General features: G+C 41.8%; 1 protein-coding gene across 1 annotated transcript in view; it reads right to left on the bottom strand.

Moving 5' to 3' along the window:
* Positions 1-12,720, bottom strand: part of PLAGL1 (PLAG1 like zinc finger 1) — a 381,513-nt gene extending 368,793 nt beyond the window's left edge. Inside the window, exon 1 of the mRNA XM_069607626.1 lies at positions 12,538-12,720. Within this exon, the coding sequence (XP_069463727.1) occupies positions 12,538-12,556 (19 nt within the window). The 5' untranslated portion in view covers positions 12,557-12,720. The remainder of the gene's footprint in view (positions 1-12,537) is intronic.
* Positions 12,721-13,557: the final 837 nt, after the last annotated feature.

The following is a 13,557-nucleotide window of genomic DNA, read 5'->3' as shown; positions in this document are numbered from 1 at the left end:
TAACGTGTTGTGTCCAGAGGGGTACATTGGTAGAAAGAACTCAACGGCTACACTTTGGGTTCAACTACCACAGATTCTGACAGTGCTCAGGCAATTCTAGAATGATAAATATATACAGTCTCTATGTGGTACCACAATTACTCCTTTGATTCCATTAAAATACATCAACTGTAGACAGTTTCAAATGGCATACACATCAATTAATAAGTGAACCACCAATAGACATAGGAGGAAAGCAAGGGGGTTAAACAATTGGCAGAATACTTGGTCTTATTACCTAGACACAGTTCCGAGTGTGGATTCCCCCCCCCCCCCCGCCACCCCCACCTGGTGAACCTGTAAATGTAATAAACAAGCCCAATCCATATATTGTTCAGCAGTCTCATTTCCCTCTACAAATGTTCTACTACCCCAATGTACCGGGTTTAGCAGAATTCAACATTGGGTCGTCGACAGATGCTTGAGTGAACTCCCTTTAAGACAGGAGCAATTGATTGTCGAGATCCCTCAGAGAGAAGGTTGAACAATGGCGTTGAGGCAGCTGCTTCGGTCCTGGCGGTGCTCGTTGAAGTCCTGCGAAGAGGAGGCATGCGGTGCACCTCTACAACAATAGTTTGTTGCCGCAAAGAGTCAATGAAGAACGTAGGTCCAGCAAGGGTGTCGGGTCATCAGCGTTTGGCGTCGGCAATCGGGACTCAACCACTGTTGGCTTTCGGATCTTCTTTGGCGTCTTTGAGGACTTCAGGTGGCGTGAAACCCACTGGCGGATTCTCATCGGTCCGGCGGCGACCTTGACTTACTCTGACAGGACAAAGCAGTCGACAGTGAGGAGCAAAGGAAACCTTGATTCAAAGTGTTCTTAGGCAATGCAGCATTGTGGCTCCGGGCGACGAGATTGCATCGTCCTCCGAACCTCGGTCGACAGCGGCGGTCGTCAATGGCCTCAACGTCTTGGCGCTTCACTTCAGATTCCTTGGCGTTCCCAGTCTCCGGTCGGCATATCGATGACCGACTTCCAGGGAGCCTTGGTGAAGGTTAGCTGGTGCACAATGGTCCCTCGTAGCTCAGCAAGAGGTCTCTTAGCCAGTTCCTCTCAGTCCTCAATGGCAAGGCAGCTTTCAGATTGCATCGAATGGAAACAGCAGTTAACCTTCTTCCTGGTCGGCTTTGAGATCAAGCATCAAGTTTCGACTTCAGCTTCTGAACAATTTCCATCAGTGAGAGTTCCCCAGATATACTGTTTGGTCTCTCATTCAGTCTGCTGGGCCACACTCAGGCAACCAATCATCCAGAAGGGCATTCATGCAGGCAGGCAATCCGGCTCACAGTGCCATTCTCCTCCATCCAGACACTCACAACAAAGAATGTGGATTGGGACAAGTACCCAGCATTGAGCACTCCACATTGCATTCATACCATTTTCGGGCAGGGCTGTCTCAGTCTTTGTGTCACATACCAGAAACCAGACACCCATAACATGAAATGCACGTTGGTCACACACTGCATTCACCAAGGGTGTACCCACAACATACAGTCACTGGGAAGGCTCCAGCCAGTCTGGCCTGGACTTCCACCACAATACCATATATGGAACTTCCACCCAACAGCCAGTCAGGGGAAGGGACAGAGTCAGGGCTTCCCAACACTTTGGGAAAACAAGGTAACCGGCAATAGAAGGCAAGAGGCCACGGGGGCCATCTTGTCTTCTATCAGGAATCACCGATTCCAATAGCAGTGCCCGAGTATCCCAAAATGGAGGATACTTGGAGCAACTGTCAAATTCAGCATGGAGCTGCCACCAGTCCATACCCTGCTCTGTGGGCCACACAAGTGCCCAGAAATATACACCAGGGGGTGGGGGGGTACAAGGTTGTACCCCAACCTATGGGTACCATAAGGGTATCCCAAGGGTCTGTTCACCAAACCAAAAAGAGGAAGAACTGCACTGCCAGGAGTCCCACATGGGCTCCTGTGCAAAGTAAATACAACAGAACACACATGATCGAAGTACCAACAGGACAAGGACATGGAGGCCCTGTCCCTCCAATTCATTTCCAGCATCACAGGCACTATAGTGAATTTAAATTGGATACATCTCGTTTCTCAGTCAAAATTGATCCTTAAGTGTTACATGAGTCTCCCTTAATGCAATCACTTCTGCCCGCTCAACTAGACCCTCTTATTTGTATATTTCCTGACCAAAACCTAAAAAATAAACAAACCACCCAATATCCATGGATGAGCATTTCGAGCTCTCTACACCTCTCTGGTGGGGAGGGAGTGGGGAATCATCCCTTACAGTATGTGATATACGCGCAACCGTTGACCGTATAATTGTCATGATAAATGGTTGGTCACAGCAAGGTAAAATTATTTGTTGTGTTATGAAATTTTTTTTTTTTTTAAAAATGACTTTCTACATAGATCCTACAACCCAGATAAACTACACAGATCCAATACAGACACATAAAACATGCTGAAGCAGTGTGGATAGGAGGGGACTTTGACTCAAATTATGGTGTGCTGCTCAAAACTGAACGGACAATGGAGAGTCATTGAGAAATTGATTCATGAAGTAGGGGAGAGGCTCAAATGCATGCTTAAACCGGACTTTGTTATGATGGGGCTCTATTCAGAAGGTGAATGGGAGGGACTGGATATCCAACTCAGACTGACTGGGACACGAGCGGCAAAGCTAGCGATTGGCTCAATGTGGGGCAAGAAACCCACCAAGGAGAAACGTACAGTTCTGACTATCATCAGAATTACAAAACTCTGCGTAGTCTTTGCAATGCTCTAGAATACTTGACATACTTCGCCAAATAAAAAATGGACTCAATATAACATATAATAATCTTCAATTAAGACTCAGAAGAGATTATAGGGGTCCTCGCTTCAACGTACTACCTTTGTTAGGAATAGCACGAGCATCAAAGGGTATTGTATTGCGCCTCACTGTTAGCAAACCTGCCGATTTTGCTTGATTAAATGCTGCTGCGAAATCACAAAACATTTGTAGATTCACTGCCCAGAATTTGCACAAGACTACTGTAGATATTTGGGAACAATTTGGGACACAGATCATGGTAAGAGGAAACTTTTAAAATGGATGACATTGGGGTGGGTGAAGCAGCAGTGCGGAAGGGGGGGGGGAAGCAGCAGCAGTGCAGAAGGGGGGGGAAGCAGCAGTGCGGAAGGGGGGGAGCAGCAGCAGTAGTGCGGAAAGGGGGAGGAAGCAGCAGTGCGGAAGGGGGGGCAGGAGCAGCAGTGCAGAAAGTAGTAACATGAAAGGGTGAGGGGGAGACTTAGGAGCAAGAGAGGGATAGAGGACAAAGATACAGGGAGGAGAAAGGAGTCCAGAAGGAGGAGAGTAGTGAGAAGAGAACACCAAGATGTGAGGGGAAGAGGCGTACAACAGCACAGTCTGGACTAATGTCTATTAGGCACCATGCATTTCCCCAATTAGACCACTAGCTAGAGAAGGGACAGATGGGTAATCCAGATAGAGAATGCCTTTAGGTTGTTACTCCTATTATTAGACAGTAAGGTGGAATCGCCTGTATATACTAACCTGAGGGAGGAATGCCATAGGGCCCATCTATTTTGTTTTTTAAAACCTTGAACAGTCAAGAGTGTTGATCAGTGACAGTATACACACACACAAGTCTACTATTGCAGCAGTACTGTACTTAATTTTTTTTTTTTCAAAACAAACGAGAAGAAAAATTGAGGCCCTCTTTGAAGTTCAATATAGTGCCTTTGGGAACAAAACCATCACCACTGTAGTGGAGGAGCCTTACACACCCGAAAGTCACTAGAGTCATCCCCTGCCTGGTCCACAACGTACAAACTGAATACCAAACACAAACCTTAGTACTGAACGCAATGACAGAGGTATTTCTATAGCATGCGCTGCCCAAGTTTGTAGCCCCAAAGTATTAAATCAGCATTGTCACCACTATCCTGGCGCAGATTATATCTACAACACAAAATATGCCTAAAGATTGCAGAAGTTTGGCTCACAGAGACCAATAAAACTGCCATAAATGACTTACTCCCAGATAACTACCAACTACCAACTCATTACCGAAGGTAGAATCAATTCATTGGTTGGTGGAACAGCATTCATCTTAAAATAATTAATACATTTAAAAAAAAGAACGTCTGCCTAATAGTCAATATTCACCCCGAATCAGGAATTTAATTTTACATGCCACTTTTCAGATTCCATCTCATGTAATTTCGGTCTCCTTTGGGGACCTACTAAAAATTTGTAAACATCCTTCATTTCAAAAGTAGTCAATACATTTGCTTTGACAATACCATAAGGAAACTCATTTCTGGCTATAGAACCCGTGACCAAATCTTACTAGGTTGTCAGATTTCGAAATTAATCAAATAACAAATGAGAATTCTGGGTGGAATATTGATTGCGGCCCTGCCAATCAGGATGGTGTAACTTCAGGCTCTAATCTTTACTAGTAGCCAGACCCTTATCAACGTTTCTGCTCCTCTGCAAATCGGCTATCTTTATTTTGCTGCCATGTGCTACAGTGCCTTGACTGAAACGCACACGGACGCATGTTTCGCGCTCTCCTCAGACAAGAACTACAGAATATTATCAATACGTCACTCACAATATTGTGCCTCAAAGCTTAACAGGTGCAGCTGTCCTCCCATGTCTGAAGAAAGCCACCTTAAACTTTGAAGATCCAAACAGGTCTCAGATCAGGCAGAGACACAGAATCTTTTTTGGTGGCAGAGGTGATGGAAGGAGAGTGGCAGATGCTGGGCTGTGTCACAGTGTTTAACTGGCTAGAGTCATCAGCTGACTAACAATGCCCATAACCCCATAATCCGGGGAAGTCTTCCTAAAATTGGCATACACCCTATGGTCATAAATTGGCTCCAATCCTTCCTTGGAAAGTGAACTCAATCAGTGGCTCTGTCACAATTAGAATCACCTTCTAAGGCCCCCTTTTGTGGCATCCAGCAAGGCTTCATCTTGTCGAAGCTACTTCTTAAAATGCACCTTTGTCCTCTGGCCACTCTTTCAAACTCATCTGCACACTTCTGATTTACCTAAGCAGAGGATATTCAGAACCTCAGACTCAAGTAGGACTTTGGTTCAAGCGGTGATCCGCTACATGCACACACAAACTATTATAGACCGATTGAAATTGTAAGGCATTTTTTATTCTAATCCATCACTTGGGGATGATCCATTATGGAGTCAGTCCTAAATTGCTAATTTGACATTTCAAAATTTCCTGTTAATGAGTATTTTTTTTTTGGTGCAGCCACACTTTACACCTACAAAATTACAGAGTGTACACCTCCTTTATGTATTGCACACCAGTATTTTCAAGCACATACAATGCATCTGGGTCTTGTAAAGCGTCTTGGCATTGGGTCCTGCAAGAAAAGGGGTTTGGAAAGTTTGTGAAGTAAAAAGGAGAGGGGTGTTTGCTATTGTGTTGGATACATATCTGAAAATAAGTCTTTGTGTACTAGTCAATCAAGTTATCTTTATTTCAAAAGTAGAAAAAAACATTAAAAAGACCTGCACAAACACGTTGATTACACCATTTAACAACAAAGCAGAAGTAAAATTAACAGCAATCAAATTAAAACACACAAATATTTTAATATAAACCCAAAACTTAAACATTACGTGGCATATCTTGGCTACCTTAATCCCAGTAGGCTTGCAGTAAAGGCATACAGTGTGAATGCAGTATGCCTCTCTGGTAGAGAGGTTTATTAGCAGTTCCTATATGCTTGAACCCAGAACACTCGGGACCAGAATTAAATATTCCCTTTTAAGAGTTTAAATGTCGAAAAAAGAAGAAAAAAAATATGATGTACCATCACACTTACAACTGAAGGACATTGCTGAGAAGACGTTGCTCTTCCAATTTATTGTCACAATGGCCAGTGTGAGACGAGTAGTCTGAGATTATAAAGGACACTCCGTTGGCTAGGGTTAACAAACCACCTCAAATGACCTTTTGCAGAAGGCCCCATACCAAACTCCTAGTAATGGCACACTAAGAATTTAACTTGCTCGGCACACACAGTGTACGTTTTTTCGGGCAGGAAGTTTTTATGTGCATGTCAGCAGCAACCGCTGACTCTAAAAAGGGCATGAGAACCACCCAATTTGGCCAGTTCTTTCTTAAAAATAGCACAGCAAAGGGATGTGCGAGTAAACTTCCGAGTGCAACAGGTCCACTACGATGCAGTGGGTGAAGCTGCAGTTACTCTATTTCCACAGTTGTGCCCACACCTGTAGAGGTCTTAAAGTAATTAGATCCATTACATAGCCTAAGCCAAACTCCAGATGCATAGGATATTCTGGGAACACCCTCCGTCAGACCAGAAAGGGACTGAAATAATGGATTTTCCTTGGACCGGGCACCATAATTGTAAACCGAGACTGATTTTGTGGGATAAATAGAAAGCATCAGATCCAATGTTACACCACCTATGTGCCTCCCAAACCTAAGCAGGGCACCATTTACCCGAGCCAAATTTTAGGGCTGGACTGTTGATATGCAAACCTCAATTGAGGTTGCTAGAGAAACTGATCCCTAAATAACAGAATTGCTGAACCCATTTCAGTTTAGTTCTGACTAAGAGCTTCACCTCTCTAACAGAGCTCTTGCAACAGTATGTAGATTGAAATACACCAAGATACAGAAATGGCGAGATGTACAGCTTGCTAATGCAACTGTGTAAATTGAATATTGCTTTCAAGTTTCAAGAGAATCTTTCGATCCATGCAGCTTAGTAAATTGTTTTTTAACCGGAATGGTGCATTACATGTTTTATAGTATTATTACAAATTATGCTGCTTGCAACATTCATTTTTTTTTTATTAGAACTTCCCTTTTGTCTATGGCTGCTACTATTGGGGTTAAGGAATATAATAACGGGGCTCCCTAGCTCTAACAACCATTACTCCATTATTGAGAAGGTGCCCATCACTGGTTGCTTGATTAATTAAAAGCAGTCATTTCATTAGGAGCCATCTTGGAGTGTCTGTTTTAGGATTACGTTTCAATTCAGGGCCCGATTCCGAGGACATAAATATAGGCTTTGCGGTAGTAAATGCGCATAAAGTATTGCTGCACTTCAGGACATCTGTTGTGCCTCCTTTCTGAAAGCAGAATGGACACAGATGCTTGAAGCTGTGGTGCAAACGGCACAAGCATATTCTTAATGTGCGTTGTGGGTTTAATTAAGAGGACTTCTAATTTACTGAGCGTTTCAGCGCCTTTTATTTTTGAACTATGTTACTCAAGATTCTGCATTTACACATTTGATAAATAATCACGGATGTTGCCTTTGTATTGTACAACTGCTGCATAAAAGACTATAAAATAACATTATAGTCAAAAGAAAGGTACGCAAAATGTATTGCAACTGTAGTTTCGGTCCATCACTGCCACACATTTGCAAGGGTTTCATGCGTGAATAAAAAGGTGTTATCTGAGGATAATAGTACCTTTAACATTCATTGAACACATTTCATGTTAACTGAGTTTCCAAGCCATGAAGCATGGCACGCTGGACGGTCTTCCGTTTGTTCGAAAAAAAATGGTTTTAAGTCATGTCTACTGCCTTTTCAATAATTAGGAAGAATAGGTGAAAACGTATGCATTGCAACGACACTTCTATTTTGCACCAACATCAGATACAGGAACTTGGTGTAAATGTTTTTTCTCGCGTGTGAAAACGCTGAGCATCTACCATTATGCAACATTTTTCTAACAGATTTAGCATTTTCAATAGTACTGCAATTGTTTCGATTAAGTTGTAAAAAGCTGCCATCATCGCAGGGCTTGCATGTGCATTGCTTCACTTAAAACCAGCTTACCACATATCTCTTGCATGGATAACATGGCTTCAAGGGTATGGAAACGAGACGAGTAGACTATGAGGCATAGGTAATGAGCAGAGAAAGTAAAAGAAGAATGAGGCTACAGTGCAACAAAGGACTTTGGCAATCTGACAGACATTTTGAAGGAGAAACATTGGGGGATACTATGGCAAATCTACCGTTCGCATCAGACTCGCACCTACAATTTAGAAAATAACAAGACCCACCTCTTCAAGGAATCTCTCTGCCTCAACACATCGCCCCTCGTGCCACCTGACTCGTTCGATGCCCGCCCCTCTACTCCCCGCCACTCAGTAAAGCTGTACCCATCCACCTCGGTATACCACCCCTGCTGTATATCTGTTCTCTTACCTCTAAAAAGCACTCCGATATGCATCTGTGCTGTTGTATACCTCTGTATAGCACTCTATTGCTTCTCGGAGCTAGGCTCATGCTCTTTAAATACCATAATAATACTCCCAACTACGGGACGCCAGCAGTCCTGGCTTTTGAAAAGGTAGAGGATAACACAAAAGTAGTTTGTGGCTTGGTGAAGAATTGCTGTATGGTAGGCTAAGGTGTATGGGAGGCGACCTGAGAGGTGAAGGCAGGTAGCGTTCCACAAGTTTCCAAATTGTTGCTATTTTAAAAAGGAGGTGTGACAGGCATTTATGTTACTGTTACAAGTTACTCTTGCGACTAGAGGTAGCTGCCCAACATAACTGAAGGGACAGTGTTAACAGGGAAAGGAAAAGAAGATGTATTCATCCTGTGCATTCCGACAAACGTGCTGTTCACTTCAAGCGCCTTCAGTTCCCGGACAGGCTGTCATTCGGTATCACGATCAACAAGGCACAGGGCCAGTCAATCAAGTGCATTGGTATCAACTTGAAATCCCCATGTTTCCCCCACGGGCAGGAATACGTCACATGTTCTAGTGTGGGTACCCCAAATAGGTTATATATCTTTGCTCCAACTGGAAAAACAAAAAATGTAATTTATAAACAAGCCTTGCAATGAACATGCACTTTGGTAATATTAAACTTTAGGTCCATAGTTGCTGGCACCGTCGGCATCACACCACCCATCACGATGCTCAGGAATCTGTTCACACGTGCAGTATACGTTTCAGAATGAGTTTTAAAGGAAACATTTTTTTAAAAAGTGTGTTGTGTAGTCTTTATAAGAAAACATTAAATGATCAAAAATATTTAGCAAATGTTTCTTTTCACCTTTCTTAAGAAGCTTTTCCGGAAAGCGTAAAGCTACCTTAAGGTATTTCTAACAAATAGAACCTGTGAGAAAATGAAATCCCAGACAATGTCGGGTATATAAACTAGTAGGTTATAAGAGTGATTGCTCTTAAAGATATTCCCAACTTGATGAGATGCAGAGGAATCCCTGTTCATTTTTTTAATGAAAGGTGAGAGTGCATACCGCTGCAAGTGTCCATAACACTATTGTGTAGCCTCATTGGCAGGGCATATGAAGCAGCTTCTGATATTCAAACAATTGCCAAAGCACTGTACTTTGCTAAACACTCATGCAGTTTTGTTTCAGCATTTGCTCCAATTTCATTTCAGTGGATTATTCAACAAGAGTCAATACTTAAAGTGCCATTCTTAGCCCCCTTCATCCTCTGGATAAGCTTGATAACTCTCCTTCTCATGTGCAGACCTTGGTCACCTTTGCTCTTTGCCTTCGGACGGGAACACCCAGCACAAGGAAATGAGCAGATAGTACCACATACCAAGGACAACTGCAGTTTTGAATCGGGATCCAACGTATTGCGACTCTGATGGAATTTTTAGGCATTATACCAAGCTACAAGATTACAAAACCCCCTCAACATGAAAGTTAGGGTACAATCCTCGGTTCACGTAAAAAGGGAAATTTCTGTTTTTAGAAGTTCTATGTGATCACCTTGTGATTTAGGGACATTTAAATGCTATGAAACATCACTAAAGACCATACCTTATTCTACCCTACAAAATGTAGCCCAACTAATTAACAATTCATAAACCCCCGACCCGCAAACAAAAAGTATATATATTTTCAACAACTTTTTTTTAAATGATTAGGTGGCAACCCTTCATGTGCTGTCAAAATGTATTTAATCTGTAACACGGTCACCACACAAACCAGATATAGTTATTCTGAAATACAACTGGGCAAGACAGCCAGCAACTATGTTAGACAACTTCACAACCTAATAATTGTGTGAAATAACCTTAGCTGGGCTTCAGCTAACCTTATTTGGCGACAAGGCATTTCACAATTGGATCTGAAATTGTGTCCAACTGCTGCATAGCACATACAGTCAAACCTTCTTCAACTTAATTTATTTTATCTTCACTGGACATACTTATCATAATTCTAGATCGTTGCCTTTGATGCTATAGGATTCCTAGATGTCGGTCAAAGTGAAACAATGTCAATTTGATTTACCGGTGCCAGCTAAATGTTTTTCGGATGCCACAGTGCTTTAAGCACACATTATTGTTAACTGCTTCAAAGCGCCAATTGAAGAAAAAGTAAATGAAGATGTCACATGGGAGATGTGGTAAATATAAACCTAAGAACTAAAGCACAAACTTTACTATTGAAGAAATGCAGAGAATCCTTTACATGCGCATACAGAAAACTCAGAACTATTGAAACAAACACTTTCGGACAAATATATTGTTTGCACTTCCAGAAGAAAGAAAAAAAAAAAAAGTGTAGTACATCCACTATTTTATTGGACCTGTCATTTCAAATAGCCTTTCAGCATGTATAAACCTTTCCCCAACTGAAATCTGGTGAAGTACAATATACATTGTTAACCAAAAGTCTAATTTAATATTTATGGATCGTGCTACAAAGAACAATGAACCTAATGTTTGAACAATATTTGCAAAAAATACTCAGCAATTGTGTTGTGAGACAAGTCAGAATAGCAAATAATTGTGCTTCAATACATTTGCTCATGGTGTAGCAACAATTGCTATTACAGAAATCGAAATAACAGCAAGCTCATTTGTTCCCGCAAAAATCTTAGAAGAGCTTGATTAGCATAACACCAACTACTACCTGGAACAACTGTTTGTTCTATGTTAAATTAACCCACAAAAAAAAGAGAAGAGGTCAAAACGAATTTTACATTAAAATAGTGTACCTTATAAGTACATTTACATGTCATGTTTAAGTACTTACATGTGAACCTTGTAAATCAAGAAAAAATACAAAAGAACAATGCAATTTATAATAATACTTCAAATTTGCCAATGATTTTCTGCCCCAACCAGAACACTAATTGTGAATGGGAACATGTTTTTCGGCAATCTTCATTTTGAACAAATGGGTTAGGCATGAATAGAAACGTTATTTTTTACATTGGGTTATTTATCATTCGTTGTTAAAACTGTTTAATCTTTTTTGGACTCCCAAGACAAAACGCGTGCATGTGACATTACACCTATGAAGGCTGTTTATTAGAAATGCGATTTCGAATACTATTTAGTTATTTTTTGCATTCAGCGAATATGATAAAGGCATCAATCTTGTATTTTTTTTTTTTTAAAAACGTACAACAAATACCTCGAAGTCAGGGTTTGATTAGGCTTGGTAATAAAGTTGAAGAGAATTTAACTTTTTCAAAAAGAAACTTACAGAGACAGCCACCTCCTTTTGCTGTTTGTAAAGATACCGGACTAAGAGTATGTCTCTTTCGTAATACATTTTAACGTTTTCAAAAACCTGATGATATTGTAACCGGAAACATGATACAAACATACACACAGGGCGATCAATAGATTTTAAAATTAATGCAAATGTGCCGCTCTGCCTATAATGTGTAGCAGTACACATCAGTGTTTTTTTCAAAAAGGTTTACTTTTACAGTGAACACAGAAGTATATATTCTATATTTCTGTGTGCAAATAATGGTCTTTTGAAATGTAAACGAATTAATAAACATGCAATGTTATTGGCACATGACGTATCAATGTTCTCAAATAAAATCGAATTCTGAAATACGAAACACTCAAGTGAATTATGAAGATGGTGGTGTGTGGTCTCGAAAGCAAAATACAATCGGTCGGTCGAACTTAAAAGCATCAACACAACATTCTTTCCAGGAACCGACACGGCGAAAAACAACCCGTTCTAGTGAAACCTGAAACGTTTTTGCACAACGAAATCAATTCTCGCGGTGAAGGAACGCTTAGGGGTTAGTGTACCGCACGCATGCTGCCAGGGTACTTTAAACAGGTCTTGCATTCTAAATGCAGTTTTTATTTTTAAAGTTGATAGAGCACCAACTAATTTTTGCAGCCAAAATAGAATTTAATTCTTTTTCAGTAATACTACAACGTGGCAAGTGCATAATAACCCAAACAACATCAGGTTCACAGGTCTTTTCTACTCTGTGTGGGAATTTACGCCTGCAAACACAGCGACGCCCTAAACGTTCACCCAAGTTACGCAAAGCACAGAATTGACTCATTGCACCGTCCAACACTGATCACGAAACCGCAGCAAAGTAGCGTCGGACTTTGTGAGGAGATGAGGGATCGGAAAAACGGGGGCCACGGTTAACAGCAGACAAGTCAAATCAAATCAACAACATAGACATGCAAGCAAACGTTACCGCAGGACTTTAATGCACTTACACAGCAACTCTGTGGACATGTTTGTGTGCTCGCGGTAGGGGCTGCGCAGGGTGGAGCTCGAAGCCGAGCTGGTTTCCCCTCTCCATTCTTCAGCAGTCAGCGCTGCCTGGCCCGCCCCAGTCCTGCGGGTCCATGAGACTGTGGCTCAGTCCTGCGCTGGTCATTCAATATACTTTGCCCAAGTTCTGCGCCTGCACCGTGCTGTGGGCCAGCGCGCCTGCGTGGAAGTATGCAGCGTTTGGCGGGAAGCAAGGGGCGGGGCCCGGATAGCCATTGACAAATTCCACGGCTCTCCTGTCAGTGGCAGAGTTCTCGATTGAAAAGACGGTCAATTGGCAGTGGCAGCACCAACGCCAACGTAAGAAAGAGAGCCAGCCAACGTAAGAAAGAGAGCCAGCCAACGTAAGAAAGAGAGCCAGCCGTTGGCGTTGGGTAGCTTGAAGCCATGAGAGTTACAGGAGAACACATGTGCTCTTTGCTTTAGTTTGTCCTTGTCTCCGTTTATCCTTCGGCAGAGGCTTTATTGCTCAGATTTAAAAATATTGCGCTAAAACGTACAACCCTTGTCACCCATGTAGTGTAAAAGGTTGCTTTAATGTGACAGGCCACAGCTTACAATACTGATCATTAACAACCGAAACAATTAATTAATAATTAATTTAGACAGCTAGATTCCTTGGGGAAGAATGTGGAGACGAATGGCTTAAAAATGAATGTAAAAAAATCAAGGATATACATTTTTGGTTGAAAAAAAATAAAACCGCTGTAGCAAAGGCATGGTATATCAAAGTGTCGGCACTTGCATTTTTGGGTCTTTGCTTGAATGACAGCACAGCTGACTCTCAAAGGGAAGCAAATTTGTGGAGTAAAACTAAGAACTTAGCTGCGTTATTGCAAATGTTTCCTGAACCCAGTAATTGAGTTTTGTCTTCTAAAAGTGACCCTGATTTTAAAATACAGTGCCGAAGCCTCTTTCGCTTTACCAGCTGCGGTTTGGAGAAAACTGGAAGGCCTATTTTG

This window comes from Ambystoma mexicanum, chromosome 4q, assembly GCF_040938575.1.
Source record: "Ambystoma mexicanum isolate Mex_15411 chromosome 4q, UKY_AmexF1_1, whole genome shotgun sequence".
Taxonomy (NCBI): Eukaryota; Metazoa; Chordata; class Amphibia; order Caudata; family Ambystomatidae; genus Ambystoma; species Ambystoma mexicanum.
Note: the sequence above shows the minus strand (reverse complement) of the source record. Positions and strands in the feature narration are given on the sequence as shown.